The sequence below is a fragment of the Podarcis cretensis genome, assembly GCF_951804945.1.
Source record: "Podarcis cretensis genome assembly, chromosome: 3".
NCBI classification, from domain to species: Eukaryota; Metazoa; Chordata; class Lepidosauria; order Squamata; family Lacertidae; genus Podarcis; species Podarcis cretensis.
The window spans coordinates 74,077,740-74,103,729 of NC_137172.1; the positions used below are offsets into that span (position 1 = coordinate 74,077,740).

A 25,990-nucleotide genomic window follows, 5' to 3' on the forward strand; every position below is an offset into this window, starting at 1 on the left:
CCCCCCGTTTCCCAGAACATTGTTGTTCTACTTGATTTATATTAGCATTGCTTTCATTTGGAAAAAAGAGGGTGTCTTAACCACAGTATTTTGGAAACCGAAAAGAGTTCATTTTCAGGCTTTGGTTTCAGTGTTTGTGATTATCCCAAGTGAAACTTTGTTTCCACTTCAAGACAGAAAATGATTTCTGTTTTGATTGCATTGAGCAAGAGTTCTTAAACTATACACACCCAACAAAAAAGATGAGTTTTCCTTATGTGGCCCCCAAGGTTAAAAGAGAAGCTATCAGCAAATATTAAATTTATTTATTATATTTTTGTATTTTTAAAATTTCTATACTGCTCTTCATCACAATTTAAAAACAAAAACTCACAACAAACAAAACAATACACCCCCCTCCCCAGTTTAAAAGGCCATAGATTGTTAGCCAAAGGCCTATAAGAAGAGGAAAGTTTTTGCCTGGTGCCTAAAGATATGTAACAAAAACACCAGGGAAGGTCTTCCTGGCAAGAGCATTCCACAGGCAAGGAGCCACTGAAGAAAAGTCTCGTTCTTGTGTTGCCGCCCTCCGGACCTTTTGTGGAGGGGGCACATGAAGAAGGACCTCAGATTATGATTGCAGGGCTCAGGTAGGCTCATAAGGGTAGAGGCAGCCCTTGAGGTATTGTGGTCCTGAGCCACATAAGCCCTTATAGGTCAAAACCAGTACTTTGAACTGGACCCATAGACTGATAGGCAGGCAGTGCAGTCAGGCCAAGATTGATGCTACATGCTCAAACCTTCTTTCCGTGGTGAGCAACCTGGCCACTGAATTCTGTCTCTCAGAGGCAGCCCTGCGTATAATGCATTTCAGTAACCTAACCTAGAGGCCCATCATATGCCAGAGGCTCCCACTCTGTTTATATATTTTCATAGAATTGTAGAGTTGGAAGGGACACCAAAGGTAATCTAGTCCAACCCCAATCTAGTCAGTCAAAATATAAAAACAAACAAGAGCAGGTTTCCTCAGCCTCGGCCCTCCAGATGTTTTTTGGCCTACAACTCCCATGATCCCTAGCTAGCCGGACCAGTGGTCAGGGATGATGGGTATTGTAGTCTCAAAACAACTGGAGGGCCGAGGTTGAGGAAGCCTGGACAAGAGCATACGCAGCAAATAAGGCTATTTACAGAATGCAGATACACATATTCATCCAAAAGCTTGAGTTATAAGCTGGTCTTCTGTTGCAACTGAAAGATCGGCACCAACTAGTGATGATGCCATGACCAGAAATTATCCCCTGAACAGTTTGCTTCAAAAAGATATAGCTCCCTCTCCAGGCTTAAGAAGCTGGATGAGTAAAAATGACAAGTGAAACCGCCTTCCCTCCCAATGCATATAGGACAGCTTGGCTATGACAACAGAAAGCTAATATAAAAATACTTACCGGTATATGCTTTTAACCATGTTCAGATTGGAGTCTTCAGGGGAAAACTTTCTAGAATTATAGGGGCAGACATCAAAAGCGCATAGATAGTGCAGGAAAGAGGATATTCCTGTCCAATGATGAACACCATGACTGGATGTAAGGGAGTGACTTTGGGGGCATGAAGGGCTAATCCAGCTCATTAACACTACCTTCAAATCTAAATAAGTGGTAGAAAAGCAAAACAAAAGAAGTGAACTCAAAACTAATTTCCCTTAAATCCAAGCATGACATTAATCTAGCTAGGCCAAGGACTGGACATGTGATCTAGACATGCATTAGTACCTGCTGAACGGAAAAGTTGCACCAGTTGCATGTTGAAGGTCTGGACATTCTCATTGCTGCATGAATTCTGCTTACTTCTCCTTCCCCCTCACTTGGGGGCACTGTGACTTCATTGTTTTTAACTAAATGGTTTCGGGTTTCTTTACAATGCTTATTTTGAAAGCGACACCCATTGCATTTCAGCTGTAAAACTTACATAGGTGCTGGCCTGCAAGGGACTGCTGCAACCTAAGTTGCCACTGGTGTACAACTAACAGCAGATATCACTCCTTTCAATGCCATTGATTATAGTTGTCCAAAGGGCTTGAAAGCTTTGAACTTGTACAAAATGGTGAACATGTCATAATATGTAAAAAGGTAAAAGGTAAAGGTAAAGGACCCCTGACAGTTAAGTCCAGTCGCGGACGACTCTGTGGCTGCGGCGCTCATCTCGCTTTACAGGTCGAGGGAGCCAACGTTTGTCCGCAGACAGTTTTTCCAGGTCATGTGGCCAGCATGACTAAGCTGCTTCTGGTGCAACGAAACACCGAAACCAGAGCAATGCACGTAAACGCTGTTTACCTTCCCACCGGAGCAGTACCTATTTATCTATTTGCACTTTTTTGGTGTGCTTTCGAACTGTTAGGTTGGCAAGAGCTGGGACCGAGCAAGGGGAGCTCACCCCATTGCGGGGATTCGAACTGTCGACCTTCTGATCGGCAAGCCCAAGAGGCTCAGTGGTTTAGACCACAGCGCCACCCGTGTCCCTATCATAATATGTAGACAACGGTAAATAGGAAATTTTGCTCTAGTTTCTCAGGGTAGAATAATTTAAGGTAGCTTTATGGAAACTGGATCATTGGAGTGAAAGGTATATGAAAGTACTTCCATATGTATATTCAGGTCCGCAAACCTGTATGGAGGCTCTGTCTAGCCTACAGCTGCAGGAAGCAGGCTAAGATACAATCTGATACAGCTGGGGGTGAGCAACCAAGAGGTCTACTCTGCGGGTAACAATGCTTAACTCCTGAGAGAAATTGGTGCTCATATTTTAAAGACACAGTTAATACATTTTCATATTAAATATGAAAGTTGCAGTCTTGCAACAAGCTCTGTGTGTAGACTTTGCTTACACAGTCCTTTAATTTCCCCAAAATATCGGCAAAACTAAATATGGGAAACATTGTCTGAGCTGAGTCCCCCCCCCCCAAAGGTCAATAAAAGTACACTTGTTACTTGTGAAATGTTTGCTTGTGGAAAGTAGCTGGTATAGTAACCTTTATAAAGAGAAGTGTAAATTTGGGATAGTCTCAAGCTCTAAAAAGAAAAGTGTTGTGGTTTATGGCAGGTTTGGAACCTAGGGAATAGGACTGTAGTCCTAACTAATTACCTACTATAGTTTTGTGAATTTTAACATTGGTGGACTTTTCAGTCTGTGATTTCTAGTAATAAAATAACTATGAAAATAAAAGCTGTTTCTACTGCTCTTAATATCCGTGCTTTATTCAGCTTAGCAACTATGGAGCATGTAAACTTGTTTATACTTGTTATACAACACTGTTGTTGTCCCCTTCGGCTGGTAGCTGCAGGAACGCCTCCGGCACAAGCCATTGAGGCAAATAGGGCATGGATCAGCTGGATGTTTGAGGACTGGCCCCTTACATTTTATAGATGTAAAAAGATGTGAAACAGGGGAAAGCCATTTATTAGACGTCATTGTTGAAGAAATATGATTTCACTTCCAAATAAACAGAAATACATTGCAGTGTGCTGCCTGTGTGGGGTAAGATGTGACATCACACTGCTGGACATGAGGAGACTTCCCCTTTTCCTTGCCGCAGCTCTCTGCACCCTCTCAATCCACTCCACAGGGTCCCCCAACCAGCTGCATCAGGTTTTGGAGCAGCATTCAAAATTAGCCAGGCGATGTTCAGGAGCCATCCTTGGTGCCTAGCATCTCCCCCTGCCTGGCTGCAGTCCAGCGGCGGAGCATATGCCCGTGCTGCCTGGGGTGGGCACTTGGAGCGTGCCCCTGAGAGGTGCATAGGGCACCCCCTGCATGCCACAGTTCAGGGTGAGGAGAGGAGTGGGAAGTTGCTGCCCACTCTCCTCCTCCTCTCTGCCATCTTTCTGGCCCGGCAGCAGTGCTCCTGCGGCTGAGGAGAGCTGCTCTCCGCTGTCAGGTTAGAAGTGACCCGGCAGCAGAGCTGCTGCTACTGGGCACCAGGTGTGCCACGGCCGAGGTGGGTGGGTGGCAGCGCTGCCGCCCAGTCGCCTGCTCTTTTCCCCTGGGTCAGGCCTGACCTGGGGGGTGGAGCTGCACCAGGCCACAAGCGCTGCAGCCAAGGCGCAGCTCCTTCTGGTGTGGAGCTAGGCTCCGATGAAGGAGTCAGCTGTGGGGACGCCTGTTTGCGCCCCCTCTCAAAATTCTGGCTGGGGTCACGGCCCCCGCTGCACCCCCCACGCTTTGCCTCTGCTGCAGTCAGCTGGTCTGCCATGTATAGCGGTAGAAAAAGATGTGCTGTTGGATACCACCAGTTTGATATATTGGAGGCTGGTAACATCAATACCAGTAAGCTTATTGGTTTTCTATAAGCTATTCTGGGAGCCTGGTTGGCAGAAGAGAATATACATTTGAAACAAAAACAAAAACACTCTCTTCCTGTGTACCATTAGGTGGGTTGAAACAAGATGAGCCATATATGTGGTGCGTGTATAGGAGCTTAATAGACCTGCTGCTGTTTCCAAAGACCAGCTTGCCCCAGTGAGAGCAGGGAAGAAAGAAATGGCCTAGCGAGCTGCTACAATCCGTCTCCCAGTGTTGGCCCCTCTCTTCCCCAGCTGCCCCACAGGGACTTCTGAAAGACCATCTTGCCCCAAAGGGAGCTGAGGCGAGGCCATTGTAGCTTGCTCTAAACTGCCATATTTTCCTCTTACTATATATTTTTTTAAAAAAACAAACTGATTATTGTTATATGGCCTTTTGTGAACTATTTTGTGTGATCTACCTCTAAAATTATATAAAACACCTTTAAATAAAGAGTCACGTAGGAGAAAGAGTTCTATAACTACTGCAACCACCAGTTTGTGGAACACCAAAGCTAGAGGTTTGTTTTGGGGAGTGGGGAGAGATAATGGATGGGGCAGGCAAAAGGGGTGGGCATGTCTTGATGTAAGGAAGGTGAATGGTAGCAGAAGAGAAAAGTCCATTGTAACTCTGCCATGTTTTGGCATGTGACTCGGCTTTGAGAAATTAAAATCCCCAGTATAGTTCCCAAATGTATTTGTTAATGGAAGTTTGAGAAGCGGACAGCCGTTTGAGGTACCTGGAGGATGGTTTCATGTGCTTTAAAATCTGAACAGAAGGAACATGAAACCTGCATTTAGGTTGTGAGAATTTCACACGTGCATTTCAAGTAAATGCCTACTGAAATTGCAGTGCTGCTGTAAGCTCAGCTTCTCACATCTTCATTTGTCCAGCCATAATTTCTTGCTTTTACCCATTTTTCTCCTGGTAGGGGTCGTTTCTGGTTATGGAATCCCAGCTTAGAGAAAAATATACTACCTTCTTTTCTTTTCTTTTTGCAAAGCCATCATGTTTGTTGAACATCAGGCAGAGACATGTGAGTGTGGGCTCTTTTTTCTAAAATAGTTTTGTGGAGGAAGAGCTGGCAGAGGCTTCAGCTCCTCCTGCTTGTTCACTTTGTTCTTCAGCACCCTCCCTTCCACTTTTTAGACTCTTAAAATTTAAGAGGTTCAGCTGCTTAGAGGTCGTCTGCTATCCTGCCTAATTTGGCCCTGTAAGTTTAGGTTTAGAGAGATACAAACAGTAGAGAGGAACATGTTTTCTACTCTGACACTTGCTGTTTGTTCCATCTACTTTTCATAATAAATCTCAACTGCACAGCTTGATCTTTTCCCTGAAGCAGCCATTCATCATTTAAGATCTCAGACAAAAGCAGAAAAACAAGCCACCCTTTGCTGTAATAGGACGTGGAGAAATGGCAGCATTGTGTCTTAGCTTTGTGATTGGCTGGAGGAGATCACACCTCTGGAATCTGTTTATCCCCTAAAAATAAGATAGAATCTTCTGTGCGTTTCAGTGAAACCTTTTATGCAACACTTCATATTCAAACAAACATAATTACAGTATTTGCAAATTATTTGGGTGGGTTGGCTACGGATGAGGGGAATGAATAAGTGTGTTTCTTTTGAGAACGGTGAGTGCTATGTGAGTTTTTTGTGGGTAGGGCAATGCTTAGTTGTTTTTCAGACCTAATGGTACATTGACACACGTAGGAAGCTGTGCAAGAGATTAACTACATTGCATCTTGCTGTGTGTGTGCATACATACATTCCCTTACAACCCAAAGTACAGACTAATTGCAATTATGCCTGTGTGAGTGGTGTGAGTGTGTGTTGAATAAAGGACTTGCTAATACTCCTAATAACCAGAAATTACTCGAGATCTTATTTTATTATTAGTGCTACTAAAAATGTGCTTAGCATGTGCCCACATCAGATATTACAATTTTCTTAAAGTTATACACAATTTTAGTTTTTTAATCTAGTGAAATAAGTAACAATAATTGTGGTACTTGAAAATGTTTTAAATGAAAGCAGCTAGAAGTTACAGTAATCGGCTCTTTAAAAAAAGAAAAAGAAAATAACTTTACATAGTAAATTTTGGTTATGAGCTGGTGGGTAGCCAGTACAATAGCATGTATTCTCTCTGTATAATATTTTATTTATTTATTTATATTATTTATATTATTTATATACCACACTTTATCAATAGATCTCAAGGCAGTGTACAACATTAAAAACACATTACAAAACATCAGTGATAAAAGCAATAAAAAGCACACTGACAGATAGTTTAGTCATCATAAAAACAATCCTCTCCCCCACACTTTTACAGGCCATAGATTATTTAATAGCCATAGGCCTGGGTAAAAGAGGAATGTTTTTGTCTGGTGCCTAAAGACATGCAATGATGATGTCAGGCATTCCACAATCAGGGAGCCACCACAGAAAAGGCCCATTCTCTGGTTGCCACCTTCTGAACCTCTCTGGGATGGGGGGGGGGTCATAGAGAAGGGCATCGTATGACAATAATTTATATATATTCAGTTGTTTCCAGGGACAGATCTGTACTTAGATCTGTGCTTACTTTAAAAAACAATCAAGGTGTGCATTCTATTTTTTCTACTGAGTTTAATATAAATTGCCCTCATGCCAAGTTTCCAATTTGCTCTTTAAAACAACACCCATATAAATTCATCCACAGTGATCTTGAGATTCCACAGAGGTGCACACACCTTACATCTTCTGTGAGACACTTGGCAGTTAGTCCCACAGAACCCAGCATGTTCTTTATTGTCAGGTTTAAAAAACAAAAGGAGTAGGCATGCCATGTAAAAAAGTATATTAAAGGAGATACAAGAGCAGGAGATCAGAGGGATAAAAGAGAGTTGAAAGGCAGAGTTGTGCAATCCTTTCCTTATAAGCAAGGATCCACATGCTTTGACTGGCCTTGGTAGCCAACTAATGTTTTTAGTTGCTGGCGAGGCTCTTTTACTTCCTGCTGCACATAAGTGAAGTTAAATATCCCATCTGAATCTTTTTGCAGCCACTAATGCACCATTTTACATTACAGTGGTACCTCTGGTTACAAACTTAATTCGTTCTGGAGGTCCGTTCTTAACCTGAAACCGTTCTTAACCTGAGATACCACTTTAGCTAATGGGGCCTCCCACACGATTTCTGTTCTCATCCTGAAGTAAAATTCTTAACCTGAGGTATTATTTCCTGATTAGCGGAGTCTGTAACCCAAGGTGTTTGTAACCCAAGGTACCACTGTATTTTCTTCCATGTGCTACTCACAGCTTTTCTTTTCCTTTTTAAGTGTTATTCTTCTGGCAAAGTGTACTTCAGACTTTCTCTGTGATTGTCAGATTGGATTTGTGAACATCTCTCCAATGAAGATGTCATGGTGATTTTTTCCTTTGGGGCTGTTGCTTGGGTCAAGAACTCTAGGAAAATTTACTTGTGTATCTGATGAATGAATTTTCCTTCTCAGACATCAAAACAAGACTGTGTGTTTCTACAGAAATCTTTATGTTCCTTCAGAAATAATTTTTCTTGTACTTGAATAATGCAAATGAAAGGAGGTAAAATGGGCAAAGCCCGGCTTCTTGTCCTTTGTACCTTCCTACAAGTGAGACTTAAATAATTTTTGTATTTCCTGTGTTACTCAGATGTGAGACATACACTGGATTGAATGCTCACTTGATTTAAGAAGGATTCCTTTTAATCCTTTTCCTCCTCTACTAGCAGTTTTCACATGTAACTCAATGTAAAGCATGTTGTTTTTAAAAATGTCCTTAACTTGCCTTGCAGTTGCAGGTGGTAAATACAAAGTGAATAAATACATAACAATATTACATTTTGCCTGTGTTGGAGGTTCTCGTTTAGAAATTGGCTTAGTTATTTTGGGATTACTACGATACATTTTTATTACAATTCCTTATGAAAGAATAAAAAATCTGGCTGTGATACATCACTGAACAGGAAACATCTTTGTGCCCTCAGAGCATTTAAATGCAAGATGAAACAAAGCTTTTCCAAAGGGAAGCAGATAAGCAATTCTCTCCCACATGAAGGCATCGGGCTGGAAACAGGTTAACCTTTATATTTTGCTCCCAGTGGAAACTGCACAGTTAAAACACTTTGCTCAATTGCTGTGAAATAAAACCATCATTGTTTACTTGTTAAGTAATGACTTGCTTAAAGACGAGGCTTCTTCTACTCACAAGTGTACACTTAGTTGTAATTGAGACCTTACAGGTGTTTTCGTCCACCCATCCAAAATATTACACATAGGAATATATATATATTGTCTAACTGTTTACAGCTCAGCTGTCCACTGAAATCCTTGAATAACTGTTAAAATGAATTGGGATAAAGGATGGTGGACGGAAGTAGGATAGGTATGTGTTGGGCCCAGGAGGGAGAAGAGAACAGAAATGGAGTAGAAGAAGCACAGAGAGGTCTAAGTGAATCGGGAAAGGTAGATTGACGCAGGGCAGTGGTGGAGGAAAGATGACCTGTGTGATCCCCTCTGTATACCAGTGGAACAGTAGACCTGCCATTCACCCCACCTGGTTCCACCACTTTCCCATCTCTTTCACTTTGTCAGTCAATCATTAGACTTTCCATATCTTCCTGCATAGCTGAAAGCACCCTGTGATCGTCACCTGAGGCCCTTCTTCTTGTGCCTCCTCCACAAGAGGTCTGTAGGGTGACAACCCAACAACAGGCCTTTTCTGCAGTGTCTCCCCACTTGTGGAATACTATCCCCAGGGAGGCTCAACTGGTGCCTTTGTTACATATCTTTAGGTGCCAGGTGAAAACTTCCCTCTATAACCAGGCCTTTGGCCTTTAACTGTTTTCTGAGAGGGTGGGCTGCTTTTAATGTTTTTCTTTTTCCTCTTGGTTTTAATGCATCTATCTCGGGTTTTTTGTCTGCTTGGTTGGTTGTAAGATGCTTTGGGTTGCCCTGGGCAAGAAAGTGACTAACAAATTTAAGAAATCATCATCATCACCATTGTATTCAAACAGATTTAACATTTAGGGGCTCTTTCTAGTCCATATCTATCAATGCTCTCTCTTCTTCCCAACTCTTTAAATTGCTTAAAGAGGAAGAGACAACATGCTCTTAGACTAAATCCCTACTTGCCTTTCATAGCCAAAAGCTGGGCAAGATGGTAGGCAGCCAGAGCAGCCAGAATTAGAAAAATGTTGGATTCTGGTGTCACAAATTTGCTGCAGTTTCTACCTCCTTTCACTCTGGTGTTCTCCAATAACATTTATTCCCTTCCCACTATCCATTTCCTTCTTTCCTCCTGTATTTCAAATACTGCATAGGGAGGAAGTGGTGCTAAGTCTTGCTGGTGTGGTTCTTCAACCTCTGTTTCTGTACTTTACTGTTTATGTTGGTTTATTGTTTAGTTGTACATTGCCATACTTTTTATTTTTATATTTTAGAGTCAGAGGTGGTGTTTTTATTGGAGATTGTAAGCTGCTTTATAGAGGAAGTTCCTTAAAGTTTGGGGGATATAAAAAATACCTGGTGGTAAAACTAGTTACTGTGAAGCATGTTGATCTGTTATTGCCTGCATTTTACTGAAGCTGGTGGTGAATATGGTAAGAAGGCCTAACCATACAAAAGGCACTTTAAAAAATGGTTTATTTAATGGTTTTTTGTCCCCCAAACCCCAAAGCAGTGAAAAGCATATTAATACAAAATAAATATGCAATAAGTACAACAAATCAATAAAAAACAATTCAAAACATCAAAATCACAAAATACCCATCTAAGCAAAGACATACACCACATCTACATTATCTATGCATCTTAATTATCTGGTAAAAAGAAATAACTTTACTGGAGAAACCCCATAATGACTAACAGTCACTTTAAAACAAATACCTTAAAAATTAAAAGTAACCTCCAAAATTAGAACACTGTCTTTGTGTATAGTTTGCATGCAAAGTGTTCTTCAGTTTACTGTACTGGAAAATGAACAAGCTTCTTAAACACAATCTATCATGAAATTTAAAAATGTACTGCTGTCTATCATTTCTGAAGTGTACGCCACCTTTTATAGAAACATGTAATTTTTGGACCATTGAGCTCTCCAGCAGGGACTTAGCATTTTTCAAATTTTAAAACTGAGAATCATAGAATTGTAGGGTTAGAAGGGATCCAAGGGTCATCTATTCCAACCCTCTGCTATGCAGGAATCTCAACTAATGCATCCATGACAGATGGCCACCCAACTTCTGCTTAAAAACCTCCAAGGAAGGAGAATCTTTCACCCCCTAAGCGAGTCCATTCCACTCTCGAACAGCTCTTACTGTCAGGAAGTTCTTCCATATGATTAGCTGAACGCTCCTTTCGTGTGACTTGAAGCCATTAGTTTGGTTCTAACCCTCCGGAGCAGGAGAAAACAAGCTTGCTCCATTTTCCATGTCACAGCCCTTTAGATATTTGAAGATGGCTATCTTACCACCTCTCAGTCTCCTTCTATCCAGGCTAAACATACCCAACTACCTCAACTGTTCCTCAAAAGGCTTGTTTTCCAGATGCTTGATCATCTTAGTTGCCCTCCTGTGCACACATTCCAGCCTGTCAACATCCTTCCTAAACAATGGCGCCCAGAACTGCACCCAGTATTCCAGGTGTTGTCTGACCAAGGCAGACTAGAGCAGTACTATGACATCCCTTGATCTGGGCACAACACTTATGTTGATGCAGCCTAGTTTGGCAGAGAAGCCAAACAGTGGGAGGCAGTCTCCCCTTTAAACCTAATTGTTTTTTGCCTTCAATTCACATTATCTCTATTAAGGCAACGTGCTGCTGTTCTCACTAGCAGTGTTATCATGTGAGATATGGTGCAACAGTACTAAAACAGTTCTGTTAAATGGTTTTGGAATGGCTGAGTCCTAAGCCAAACATGTCCTCAAACTACCTTATTCCCAGGCAATCACCATAGACCAAGATTAGGGGGGGCTTGGATTCAAATATTTGATAAAAAATATTGTAGAAGGCAAAGGCCTTTTTAAAAAGAATCTCCTGAAATTTAAAATGCAAATTTCCTCCATTTACCTCCAAGAATTGAAATTTGGGGAGAGGAATGCAAATCGATTGATCACAAACCTTGGTATTTAGCATGACATCAGCTAGCAGGACAGTGTTGTGAGATGACGAGTTTCTGAAAACAGAAATGGCTCTAGGAGAAATTCTAGATGAGACTGTAGTGACATATGTACAACTGTTATTTCAGTACAAATAAGACATTGAACTAGTAACACCAGTTATATCATGGGTAGGCAAACTAAGGCCTGGGGGCTGGATCCTGCCCAATCGCCTTCTAAATCCGGCCTGCGGATAGTCCGGGAATCAGCATGAGTAGAATGTACCCTTTTATTTAAAATGCATCTCTGGGTTATTTGTGGGGCCTGCCTGGTGTTTTTATGTTAATAGAATGTGTGCTTTTATTAAAAATGCATCTCTAGGTTATTTGTGGGGCATAGGAATTCATTTTGCTCCAAAAAATATAGTCTGGCCCCCCACAAGGTCTGAGGGACAGTGGACAGGCCCCTGCTGAAAAAGTTTGCTGACCCCTGAGATATATAGTATGCTTCAATGCTTCAGTCTGCGAGAACAATTTGGAATTTATTTGCTAATCTTCAGTTCTCTGGCTTTGGCATGTGTGGGCTTTTATCATTTCCAGCCATGTAGCTATACAGAAAACATTCTAAACACAAGAGAGTTACTTATTCTGTAAATATCCATCACAAGACACTATTTCTGTTTGCCTCTCTCAGGCCAAGTCCTAGATATAGAAAAGAACCAATTTAGGGAAAATGAGCTCTTTGGTTCTCACCTTAACCACACACTTTGCCATTAATCTCCATATTTACAATGTTACTTATAGCTGACAAGCTCAAAATAACTTTCTATATAGTGAGCTTAAAACCTAGTTTCAATAACAGGCAAATTTAAATTTTGATGCATTTTAAATGAACTTTTGTTTACATTTCAGAACCAGCTCCCCCAGGAGCTTCTGTCTATAAATGTATACATTGAGTTCCATTTGATTAATATGAAGCAGATCTTTATTTTTTCTTTTTAGCACAATATTTAGAGCTGTGACCCATCTGGTATGCTGGACCTCTTGCAAACTGAACATATGTAGCAAAGTTATTTTGTCACAGACAAGGCTTATATTTGGTTTGAGTCCCCAGAGTTGATAGAACTTGTTTTTCTCATTTGATTCAAAAACAGTTGCTAATCTCATACAAAATTATCCATACAGCATATTTTAAAGCGTCAGCAAAAATACACTATAATATCAATGTGGTCACACAAGAACACATGCGATTCATAAAAATACCATAAACTTAGTACCAAACCTTTAAGGGCTCAAACTCCTTTCTCATATCATAGCTGCTGCTGCTTCTCCTCCTCCTCCTCTTCTTCTTCCTCCTCCTCCTTTATCATCATCATCATCATCATCATCATCATCATTTAGTTACCGTACCTGCCCTTGACTGTAAAGTCCCAGGGCAGATTATGCAATGATATATGGGGAATGCTAACAATAGCTTGACTATTAAAGGCCAAGGAGAAGTGCATTATCAAAGATTGCCTAAAGCAGATCCCTCTTGACACACCACTATAGGGAAGGAGTTCTACAATTTGGGGGGGCATTGTGAAAAAAGCTCTCCCACCCCTCCAAGGGAGATGACATAATAAAACCCTCTTCTGCAAATGCTGACTGCAATATAGGGAGGAAGTAATCTTCCATGTACTTGGGACCCAGATTGTTTAGGCTTTAAATATGTTGACCTGGCCCTGGAAGTGAATTGGCAGCCAGTGCAGCTGCTTCAGGACAAGTGTTATGCTTGTCCTTAAAGATATCTGAGCAAAGAGCTGGGCTGCCCCTTTCTGCTGTAGTTGCAGCCTCTGGACTGTCTTCATGGTAAGCCTTGTGTAGAATGCACTGCGGAAGTCTAAACTGGAGGTTATCAGAATATGGAGTACAGTGGCAAAGTTATTCTTATTCAGGAGGGTCTGGAGCTGGCATACCCACCAGAGCTGGAAGTAGATGTTCCTAGCCACTGAAGCTACCTGGCTGGGCCTCAAGTGATGATGAATCAAGGAGTATCCTCAAGCTACACACTTCGTTCTTCCCAGGGAGTCCAGAACAAGCCATTCTGTACCTCATGGACCTGAAAACTAGGCAGCCATACCTCTGTCTAATCTGGATTGAGTTTCTGTGCCAAGAAAACAAACTCTGGGCAAAAAAGTATTAAAATGCCTATTTGAACTCTCCACTCTCTGAACCCACTCATGCTGAGAGCTCCAAAGCACTTACTTTAGAAGAGTGAGTAGCAGGTAATATATTATCCGTTCTTTGTTCTTGCATCTTGAATAGGAGAGAAGATCACACCTCCTATTTGCAATTCCTTTAACAATAGCCTGGGTTTGGGGGGGGGGGTTTGAGGGTAACAGGAAATGTCCTCCCTTCTGATCAGCAGGAGACCCACAGTCAAACCATGCATGATTTAAATCCACAAAGTGGTCATTTATGGCTGACTGTATACAGACTTCATGTCACTTCCTTTATTGAGTGCCTCCTGTGCATATTACTTTTTGTAATGCATGAAGCAGCACTTTTAGTCATTTATCCAGTCCTGATAAGCTGTCACCAAACAGCTTGTCTATGTAGGAGGCCTCCCTGAGGTCGCTCCTGCCAGGGCTAAGCCAGCAACAAGGGGTGGGAGTGTATGTGTGAAGATTTTAGCATATGTTACTCTGAGCATACTGGCTATCTTGATTTCTGGTTTTTAATTTGCTACCCACGCAGTGAACAAAATTGCATATAATATATATGCAGGATAGTCTCAGCCGTATCTAGAGATGTGTGTAGATAGAACTGTCTCCAAGAATATGTTGGGGAGAGTTTGAAAGATAAAGCTTTCTCCTTTGCAAGTGAGTGAGGAAAGGTAGTTCTGGTAAATAGTTACAGGCTAGGTAAATGGCTACTGCTCATTGATGTGCATAAAAGGAATTCTCATCTGTCAGCAGCCACCAGGCATAAAGACTAGAAAGCTAGATAGTACACAAATAATATTCCAGGGTCATGAATGCTGTATATTTATAGACTACAAGATTGGGAAAATGTCTGATGCGTGTCTGGCAATACACTTTACATTCTTCAAGTTGCAGATCTTTAGCCCCTTATGTGACTGACTTCCTAATGTGGTTCTTGGAAACAACAAATTTCTCAAACTTTTTGTTCTCTCCTGTAAGCTTTGGCTTGCTTATAAACAAATAGGAAGGATGCAGCAGGGGTGTATGGAGGTATCAAAAATAAATTCTCACAAATGGTATTAAAACTGCTTCAGCACTTTGTATGCACGTGATTGGGATAGCACGTGAATTTGGCATAGCTCACTTTCGCCCTCTAGTGTCACATTTGTATATTGCACTTTAGAACACATTTAAAGGTAAAGGGACATTTAAAACGTTTTATTTGCAGCTGTGTACCTGAGTCCATAGGGGACGCAGGTGGCGCTGTGGGTTAAAGCCTCAGCGCCTAGGGCTTGCCGATCGAAAGGTCGGCGGTTCGAATCCCTGCGGCGGGGTGCACTCCCGCTGCTCGGTCCCAGCGCCTGCCAACCTAGCAGTTCGAAAGCACCTCCGGGTGCAAGTAGATAAATAGGGACCGCTTACCAGCGGGAAGGTAAACGGCGTTTCCGTGTGCGGCTCTGGCTCTGGCTCTGGCCAGAGCAGCGATGTCACGCTGGCCACGTGACCCGGAAGTGTTTCCGGACAGCGCTGGCCCCTGGCCTCTTAAGTGAGATGGGCGCACAACCCCAGAGTCTGTCAAGACTGGCCCGTACGGGCAGGGGTACCTTTACCTTTTACCTGAGTCCATAGTCTGAACTGTCACTTTCATGTTCATTGTTTAGAAGTATCTGAAACATTCCCCATCACATGTACCTAGACAAGAAAGGCAATGCCAACGATTCAAGGCCAAGGCACAGGAGTGTAACCTGTTTCATAGCTGGCAGGAAAAAGTCTCCATCGTATCTGTATTGTTGTAGTGTTAGTTCTCAGTTTCAGCACCTTGAGTGAGGCATCCTTGAGTTTCTTATTTTAATCTAGCCTTGCGGTTAGTTCTGTAACGTTGCTCAGGTCTTCTTCCCCAGCTTGTAAAAGTATTGTGATAATTACACTAACTAGTGCTCTGAGCCCTATAAAACTAAGAGAATGGGGTGGGTGTGTGATGGCCCGATTAGAAAGAATGCTATTATAAGGAAGCACTGTGCATCTCTTTTCCCCGGACTGGAAACCTGTGTGGCTATCCTAGCTGTATCTGCTGGCTTTCAAGGGATGGGAGAATCACGAGACTCTTCCTTAGGCAATCAAAGATCATTGGGGTGGGGTAGGCGTGGCTAATGAGGATAGAGAACTAAATGCACTCCTTTTATTTGCTTGTTTGGGAGCAATTGCTAATTTCTTTTATTTCCCCAATAACCATTCGCTGTTTCCTCTCCCCCTGTAGTGCATGAGTTCTGAGAACATTATGAAAATAACATTGATTTCATTTTGGAAACAAAGAACAGTATCTCTTTTCACTACATATTGTGGGAGGAGAGGACATATTTCAGCATACCAAAGTTTGCGTGGCCTTCTGCATGTTGTTTTTGAATGTGCATTTATGATGGTTGGTCGGATCTATTTAAAATCTTATTTAAAAGTTAGTGGGTTTTAGTAGTTTTATTTAAGGTTTTACGCTGATAATGAATAGTATGTATTTTAAGCATGGTTTTTAGCTCTATCCTTGTAAACATGTTTTCTAGAAACTAAACTGGGTGTACTTAAAATAGTTGTCCTGTTAAATATGAGTTACTAGAGGTTATATGAGTGGCAAGTCACTTGTGACAAAGGATTCCATGCAGTCTTATTAAAAGGCAATGAGGCCAAGATCCTGGTATAAACTGGGTTGTAGAAAATAAATCTCACATTTAGCATTAAGTAATTACAACACTGCTTTCAAAACAGCTGATGTTCCCAGAATACCTACAGCAGCATTAAACTGGGCGGATGTTTCTTTTTTGGGGGTGTACTTAAGTGTATCTTGGAATTTGTATGTTTAGCAGTACAATGAGATCTCAGTTAATAAGCAAGACTTTAGATGGACAAGCTGATATATTGAACAGAATGAAACAACTTCTGTGCCAAGGTCCAGCAGAAAAGAGAGACCTAAAATAAACAGGGAAGCTAAATAGATGAATAGTTCATAGTACAAAAGTTCTTCAAATTAAGGAAAACACGTTTGTTTTTATTTAACAAGTGGAGGCAGCCCTGTACATGAAAACATTTGTTTGTGCCTTATATCTTATAGAGCAGGAAAGCAAATGTTCCTTTTCAGCTTATGAAATGGCAGTCAGTTTTTTACAGTACACAATCAGAGAAGTTGCTTGAGGAGGCTGGCCTTTCTGAGGTGTTGAGAAGCCGAGCCTCATACCTGTTTATCTGATCTCTGATTGGGTAAAAACTGTTGCTAGGCTCACTTCTTTGTTCCTGGGCAAAATTAGAAAGGGGAGTGTGGCATGTTTCAACTGCTTCTGCTGCTTTGCTCAGTTCTGCCTGCTTCACTTTCTTCTCTTTTGTTCTTTTCCAGAGGTATGATAGATTAGAAATTTACACAACTTTTCTGAGTTTCAGTAGGTTAGTCCTAATGAACATATAGAGGCAAAGAAATCTAGTATTGTTATGTTTTCAAGAAATTAAAACTTAGAATCTTAATGAAGAAAATTTGATTTATTTAATCTGAATTATAAAAAGTCACACTGGCAGCAATTAAAGAATAGTTTCTGGCGCCTGGACAATAAGAGTTGCCAGAGAAGAAAGATGAAGGCTGTTGGTGGTTTTAAACACTGCATGTTGAGTGTTTCCATGACCCAAGATACAGAAATGCCCCATATGGCCACACTTGTGATAATGTTCATAAAGGCAATGCTATTATTTTTATTTCATTCATTTAAACTAAGCAATTCATATACTCCTTAACTACAATCATCTCTAGGTGGTTGCAGAACATAGAATATAGAAAAGGGGCAAATTGGTTAAAACTATAAAACCAGAAAGCCTGCTGGAAGAAAAAAGTATTCAATAAGTGTCAGATGTTCCACATGCAGTTACATAAAATTGGGCGTACAATACTGAATGCACAGCTCGTGAGGCAAGCATCCGAGCCATGGGCGGGGGGGGGGGCACACAGTGACTCCCCCAAAGACCTCAGTGATCAGGCAGAGATATAAGGAATTAAGTGGTCCTTAAAATATCCTGTAGCAAAGTTGTTAAGGGTCTTGCGAATTACTATGAAACTGGTCCAGTAGCATATAGACAGACAGTGTAAACTTTTGAGCACCAGAGTTACATGCTTAGTCTAGACCCACAGCACTCTCAATGCGGTATTTTGCACCAGCTAGAGTCTCAAGACCAGGGCTAAGGGTAGCTCCACATTGCAGTAGTCAAGCCTTGAGGTTACCAGTACATGAATCACCATAGTCAGACAATCTCAATCCAATAACGTCTGTAGTTCAAGCAGTTGAATAGATGTGTCGGCATAAAAAGTTCTTTAATAACTATTTGAAAGTTAGCAAGGATGCCTGTGCAATCTCTCATGGAAGAGTATTCCATAGCATGGAAATGGTGATTCTAAGGCTGGATCTAGACACATCAAAGAAGCGTTTCAGGAAAACGTGTTGTAAACTTTGTATGTGAAACCGCATTGGCGAAAAGGGAACTCCACAACCCCATCTGGTGTCAGTGTTATAATGCATATACAAAGCATATAAAACATTTTTTCTTTACTGATCTAGATGAGTCCTAAATGGTTGATACTGTTCTAGTGTTGGTCGGCACTTCAACATGAATAATATCTATGGAAATCATGCTACTATTCAGTGCGTTTGTACTTTGCCATTTACAAGACCAAACTTGAAATTGTTCAGTAAATAAGCCTTCAGAAGGGGATTCCATACTAGAATCATATAACTACAAATGAAACACTGAATTATTATGTGTTGTTGTTCTTAACTGCAAACATCACTGCTGTATTGTGGATTTATATTTTAGTAGTTCTTTATTAGGAGGGAGTTAAGATTTTCTGTGTGGAAGTTTTCTTTGTTTATACAGGCTGTCCTAGGGTATTTGGGAAGTGGGTTCCATTATACTTCCCTTATCTTTTTTTCTTGTTTATCTCTTGCTAGTACAGTGTAAATAATGATATTTAGATGGGGGAAGGGTTGCTGGATATGCAAGGACTTGATATTTACATATAGTACTTGTTTCAGTCTTAACATTGACAATGGTATTTTGGATGTTAATGTTTGCTTGATGTGATCTAGGAGAACTTCAGAATGAGGGTGGTAGAGGAGATATAATGAAACAAAGTTTTTAGGCTGTATGAGAAACAGTTAAGAGTACCTTGGATCCACCAGGTATGGCTTTGCATATCTGATCTTTCAGCGTCCACCAAAAAAAGGTCACTGGGGAGGTCAGAAGGTCAGAGCATTAGTACCTATTATCTGTTTGAGTTGAAAGAAACTTATTCTAAATGAAGTTGTGGTTGTAAACCAAGTGTGGGGAACTTTTGGCTCTCCAGATATTGCTGAAGAACAACTCCCATCAGCCCTGGCAAACACAGCCAATGGACAGAGATAATGGGAGTTCTAGTTCAGCAACGTCTTGGAGGTCCAACAGTACCCCATATCTGATGTAAGCAGAGAGCTGTTTTGTAATGCTTAAATGACAATACAGCTTCTCTTTTTGCCTATGTGCACAATCAGATCAGGAAGCTGTAGTGGAAAATGCGGAAGAAAAACCAAGGAGGTGTAGGTTTGGCTTTAGGCAGCCAACCCTTCCTGTGAGTCCTTGCAGGAGCACTCCTGCCTTCAAGGGTGGCCCAGCTGGGGCTTGATTGCCCTGAGTAGGAGCCCTAACTGCCACAGGTGGCGGCCATGGAGATATCCAGCCGCACCTGGTTGAGGCAGGTATAAATAGTGCAGGGCAATGGGGTCAGGAGGGAGAGGATGATGGACCAAACACTGCTGAGGCTTCCCACGGTTGGATCTGGTGTTATATGTGAGTGAAGGTCTGGTGGGGGAATTGTTACTTTGGAAATTGTTCCTTTGGGGTTACTTCTTGGTGGTAGAGTGCTTTGTGTTACTGTGTAAGAAGGTTTAAGGAGGTTTATTATTGAAGGTTTAAGGAGGTTTACTGTTTGAGGGGTTTTGTTTTTGTTACTCGTTAAGTCGTTTTTCCTGTTCTGTTCAAATAAAAATATATTTCCCCTCATATGTTGACTACCAAATATCCTTTAAAGGACCTGTAGAATTAATTGGCAAAAGAAAAGCCAATACTCCTGGCAGGATAGATGCCTTCCCCACCTATTTACAAGATTCTTTATCACCAAACTGTGTTAGGGTAATATGTGAGGCAGTGTCCAACTCCCCTTAGCATCATTATATTTTTGTTGTTCAAGCAACAGTAGTTCGACTTCCTTTAATTACTGATTTATTTTGGTGTGTCAAATATGCATATCAACAATAAAGATATAGGCAACCCCCCCTTTTTAAAATCCACACGTCTTGAGACAATTTTTATGAGAGACAAGTAAAATAAAGAGCCCATTATCCTGTCACAGTTGAGAGCAATAACACTTTTTTTTTTTGCAAGTTCAGCAGTTTTCCTCCCTGAAGGGAGATATGTATTGTAAACACTGTGAACCAACTGTACACAAATCCCCACACGGAGTTAATGTGCTTTGTACAGAGCAAGTGAATACATGTTGAGTCAACTGAAAGCTTTGGCTTCTGCAACTTTATTTTTCTGTTTCCTTTCAGTTCTTGAAAAATAGTGCAAATTGACACGCGCTCACTGTCACAAGGACTGACAGAACATCTTTTTAACCTTAGTGAGGAGCTTTGGAGCCCCTGTTTGCAGGAATTTGAACATGAAGATGGTGGAAGTTTGTGGAAAAATGCAGACCAGTTGTTCCCCAGCAACATCTAGCATGTTGCATCATTTTCTGGCGTGACACAATTAGCAAGGAAAGCTGTGGCTGGAACGTGGGCAAAGGACTGGGTACTTTGAAATCAGGGCAGATCGGAGAGGGAGAGGACAATGCTGATGCCTAGCAAATCTCCTGAAGAAGCTAGCATAGCCTAAAGTGAACTGCACCTGTTGAACAGAGACCTTTTCGTTTTGCAAGCCTTTCCTCAACTGGGAAGGGTCCAGTTTTTGAGAAGACTTGGTTCCCCTTCCCTGTTGTTGTTGTGGTGGTGGTTGTTATTGCCCTCCACCCAGCAGTATCCCTAAGTGCCTAATCCGTGGCAGGGAGGCATGCCAGACAGAGCCAGGCTTCGTAGGCGCTGCCAAGAGCGCTTTCTAAGATCATATGCGAACTTTATTTGGAGAGTGGGAGGGGAGAGGGCTGGTAGCTGGCTCCAGGGCCTGTCGCTGCCTGCAGCCGGGATATTGTGCCTCTCCTTATCAGCGCTAAGAAAAACGCGGCGGCTTCTTTATTATTATTATTTTTCTGCTTAAAGGGGGGGGGGTTGAGAAGGGAGTCTTGGGAGAGCAGGCGCAGATGAGGGTCGGGGTCGCCGTCAGGCGCTCGCGGCCCGAGTCAGGGGGACGGGGCGTAAATCCACGTGCCGTTCTCCCCGGAGACCCTCGGCCCTTCGTTTTCGCCCCCCTTTCCAGGCGCTTTTGCCTGCCTGCGAGTCCCTCCGCTTCCCGGTCATTGGCGGGCAGCCGCCAAAGGGGGCGGGCTCTGCTGGGCTTGTTGTTTGTGCCGGGCCTGCCCGCCCACAGGCTGGCTTTTAAGCTTCGGCCTGCCGCCCTTGCTGAGGCCAGGAGGCGGTCGCGCGCTCTGAGCTGCAGCACCAGCAGCTCCTCCTCCCCGTGACCCGAGCTAGTAGGCATGCAGCTGGCCAGCACAGCCAACCGGACCTCGGGCTTCTGCTGCAACCACTGTGGAAGCCAGCAGTGCCGCAAGGTAAAAAAAAAGGGGGGGAAGGGGGGGCTTGAACCAGCGGGATGCATCGGGAGGAGGGGACTCGCTTCGCGCTCGGAGGTGCTTCAGTCTGCTGCTTGGGAAGTAGAGTCGGCTCGCGCGCCGCTTGTTCGGCTGTCAGTCAACGGGAGTGAGAGCGAGCGAGCCTGAGGTAGATTCAGCTGTTTACGGAAAGGCTCCCAGCTTCAGGTGTTCTTGCTGGCTTCGTCGGCGTCGCTTGTCATTTCGCCACCCCCCCCCCCACTTGCATGCTCTTAGGCTGGGTTGCAGAAAAAGCATGTAGGGGAAGAATAGCACCTTTTGGGGGGGGGGGAGATGCTGGAAGCGTTGCAGCGTTGTGAGGATCTGCTTCTGAATCCCCTGGTTTGCCGTATTGGCGTGTTCTTGAAGGCTCATTTGGTCCTCCTGCTAAGAACCTAACAAAGGGTGACTGGCTTGTAAAAGATCCTCTTCTGTGGTTTCAACAGACCTGGGAAAGCAATTCTACATAGGGTCAAGGTCAATTATTTAAGTGCCATTGTTGTCTTTAAAAGTTGTTGGGTGTGCTTCGAAACTGGGTATTGCAGCCCATTTTAATGCTTAAATGTCGGAATTGTTTGGTTTGTATTGTTTATTCATGGACGGCAATATTTCTCCCTTGAAAGCTTCCTGCAGCTCCTGCAGCTTTATTTTGGAAGGGCTCAGGTGTTTGGAGGACAAAGCTGGTTTTTGCTCTGTGCATGTTCTAGAGTAGCACACAAAAGATTGTGATAATAGCTATGGGGTAGCCAACGTGGTGCTTCCCAGTTGATTCTGGATTAAAACTTTCATTATCCCTGATCAATGATCATGATGGATTAAAACTTTCATTATCCCTGATCAATGGTCATGATGCTTGAGACTGATAGAAGCTGAAGTCCAATAACAAGGTGGAGGGCACAGCACTGTCTACCCCTGCACTTACTTTTCAAATCCCAAACACAAACTTGATCAACAAATGAAAAACCACTGTAATAGTCTGCAGTCTTTTCAAAACCACCTTCTAGTATAAAGTGTACTGCTCAAGTTCCCTTCTGTGGTTAGAATTTTTGGAGAATGTGGGGAAAACTTAGTAAAAGTGTTGATGGGGAAATTAAATGTGGGGAAATTAAATGTGGAACTTCACATCGAACCACAATATCAGTTTATGAATAACAGTAACTAATGCTAGAATTTTCCAGTCTCCTGCATTCTTACATATCAGAAATATAACTTTGGAGACATCACAAGGATCTTAGTAGTACTTCTCTTAACTAAAAGTAATTATTTATGCATGACTGTAGTTAAGAACATAAAAACATTATGAAAACGGGAGCTGAAATATTAGCAGTAAATTACAGTACAATTTTGACAGCATATTGATAAGCAATTAAACCTACTTGATTTATGTCTGAACTTAGTTGGAATGTTTAACATTTATATACAGGCACTACAATATTTTCTCAGTTTCTAAAAAGTCCTCTGAAGGCATCAAGTGCCAAAATTGTAAATAACTGGCAAATAATTTAAACATCTGAAAGTGATGTAAGTTGTCAGTCATGAATCATAATGTTATTCAGAGACTAGGCTACAGTGGGAACAGTGTGTGTGGATAACATCTCTGACTAAGCAAAGAGAAGCTCGTTGACTGTCTACCTTACTGCCCTGCAAGTAGCGAGAGGCATGCCATTTTTATGCACAAGAGGGACAAAAAGAATAGTATGCCTCTGAGTCTAGATAGCTCTCTTGGAGACAGTACCATTCTTGTCTCAAGCTGAAATGAAAACATGAATTTTCAGTGTGTATCAGTTTGTGTAGAGATGTCAAATACTTTAATGCAATGACTGCAATGCAATGCCTGTCATTGCATGAAAGTATAACTGGCAGCTGACATTAACAGTATCATGATCAGTGAGTTATTGTCTTCAAGTGACATTTGAGCAAGGCATGGAAGTTTTAACTTGCTCTCACGTAACTAAAGAAGTACAATACTGTGGTTTTATAAAACACACATTATTTCTGTACTGAAAAGTGAGAACAAGAGCATTGGAAATATCTACCCATGGTTGGAACCATGGGCGGCTCCAACACCAAACTAGTTCAGTTTCAGTTTAACATAAGAAGAGCCTGCTAGATCAGGCCCATCTAGTTCAACATCATGTTCTCACAGCAGCCAACCAGATGCCTGTGGGAGATCCACAGGCAGGACCTGAGGACCAAAGTGCATGTGCCTCCTGTGGTTTCCAGCAACTGGTATTCAGAAACATACTGCATCTGACCATGTGGGCAGAGTGTAGCCATCATGGCTAGTAGTCATTGACAGCTCTTTCCTGAAGGAATTGTCTAATCCTCTTCTAAAGCTATTGAAGTTGATGGCCATTGCTTCCTCCTGTGGGAGCAAATTCCATAGTTTATGCATTGCGTGAAGTACTTTCTTTTATCTATACTGAATACTGAAGCATTCAGCTTCACTGGATGTCCACAACTTCTAGCATTATGAGAAATTGCTAAAGCTGTTAACATGCTTGGTGTTGGCTCCTTTGGGAAGAAGGATGGAGTAAACATGTTTTTTTTTTTTGTGTGTGTGTGTGTGTGTGTGTGTCTGGAAGAACTTCCTGACAGTAAGAGCTGTTTGATTGAGAGTGGAATGGATTCCCTCAGAAGGTTGTGGACTCTCCTTCCTTGGAGGTTTTTGAGCAGAGGTTGGATGGCCAACTGTCAGGGATTTTTAAGCTATGATTCCGGAATTGCAGGGGGTTACACTAGATGGCCCTTGGGGGTGCCTTCCAACACTACGGTTTTCTGATTCTAAGCCAGTAAGCAATATAATAATCAAATATAGTGTAAAGGAATCTTAGAAATACAAAAGAAATCAAATCTACATACCAAATAGAACTTAACTGTGTCTCAAAAAACTATGCAGACTAAAAAATACAATACAAAATATTAATAGTCAGGTACAAATATTTTTAAATGTTACCCTGAGCTGTAAAAAATGATGCCCAATGGCTCATCAGACCAACTGCTACAAACAGCAAAAAGAGCAAGGAAGCAGGGGAAGAGAAAGAAAATGGGGGAGGGCAGGAGAACAAAAGAAAAGACAAGATGAGGGGAGTTTCATCATCAGCTGGTTTCAGTCTTCCCCTTCTGATGTCAGCCCAAGGATAGTGCCTCTTCCTGTTCCCAAACTGCTCAGCATCTCCCAGAAGCAGGGGTTGAGCAGCACTCTTTGAATAAGTCTGGGGGCCTGGTGTTTCAGATAGGCCACAGCAGGTTTCAGTTTCCCCCCTTCTGACTATGTAGTCACACCACGCAACGATTGGCCCTGATATAGGTACGCAGATGGCTTTTTCTAATCACATTAATTGTAAAGGTATATGGCAAGTCCACTCACTAATTTTGTAATGCATGTTGTGGCCCTTGCCAAAGGTTCTTGCCAAATATTTTCCCACTGTCTGCTGACTTGTAGGATTCTAGTTGTGCACTGGAGTCTGTTGATTCTTTTAGTGAAAGTATTGTGGTAGATGTGTTTCAGATTGACATGAAATTTCAATCTGAGAAATCATTGCTTGTTTGTCATTTTTAAACAGTGAACTTAAAAACACAGTTGCATATATTTTTGTGGTTAATGCATGTAACTCCCACACTCATGCAAAAACCTTCGATAAGATTACAGCTGTGTTGCTTCCTGAAAGATACTGACAGATTTCACATTCTGCTTTGCGGATGTGCAGAGAGGTACTTCAAAAGCCTTTAGTATCACTGACAGTCAACTGGCAGCTGTGTGCTGAACTCCTTGTTCTGGACACTTTGCCAAGTGCTTTATGCAAAACTAGGTTTGCAGTGAACCAGGTCTCATTGTTTTTAATGGCATCAGTATGGTATACTGTAAACAAGTGTGGCTTGTTATGAAGCACAGATAGAAAATTTCCACAGACAGCACTTCTGCAACAAGGACAGTTCTCTTGGTTTCAGTGGTGAATTCTTTCTTTCCCCTGAAACCACAGCTGAAATGTTTATAGCTAAAAGTTCAGATAGTGCAATTTTCTTTTCTAGGAACTTGGAATTAGGATCCCTAGACCACTGGGACAAGGACCAAGCAGATTCATCCCAGAGATGGAGGTGCGTGGTGATTTACGTTTTGCAAGTACACAGAGAACTTGTTACATTTTTTGGTGGTGGTGAATCTAGTATTGGCTGAGGAACAGCTGCAAAGTATTATTCACATGTCCACAGTAAATCATCAGGAGTTTGGCAAGAATTCTGCTGAATTAAAAAACAGTAATGTCCATATGGAATTTTGATATTTAATGGCACACTCATACTAGCTTGTCTTAATAAACCCAGTGTTGTTTGGATACTAGGTAAGGATTAGCTTGCCCTTTAATTGTAGTGGACATGTATATTTGTTTAAATCTAATTAACCAGCATGTTTTAGTGCATAGTGTGAGTGTATGAGAGAAGGTGAACAAGTGATCTTCCTGGGCTACTTCACACGCTGGCTGATATAAAACTTGGGTGGTAATAAGAGGCTTTATCAATGTGGCTTTGGTTAACATTACGCCAAGCTTAGTAGTCATAAACATGTTTCCCACA

At 42.0% G+C, this 25,990-nt stretch overlaps 1 protein-coding gene across 6 annotated transcripts in view; it reads left to right on the forward strand.

Moving 5' to 3' along the window:
* SESN1 (sestrin 1) overlaps window positions 1-25,990 on the forward strand; it is a 45,371-nt gene that overhangs the window by 8,494 nt on the left and 10,887 nt on the right. For 2 of the 6 annotated variants that reach the window (XM_079971672.1, XM_079971671.1), the window contains exon 2: window positions 25,451-25,516. The exons of 1 other annotated variant lie outside the window; for it this stretch is intronic. In XM_079971672.1, the coding sequence (XP_079827798.1) occupies window positions 25,451-25,516 (66 nt within the window). Of the gene's footprint in view, window positions 1-21,191; window positions 21,380-21,470; window positions 21,549-25,450; window positions 25,517-25,990 lie in introns of those variants that run through there. 3 more of the 6 variants (XM_079971674.1, XM_079971676.1, XM_079971675.1) reach the window with 3 other exon arrangements.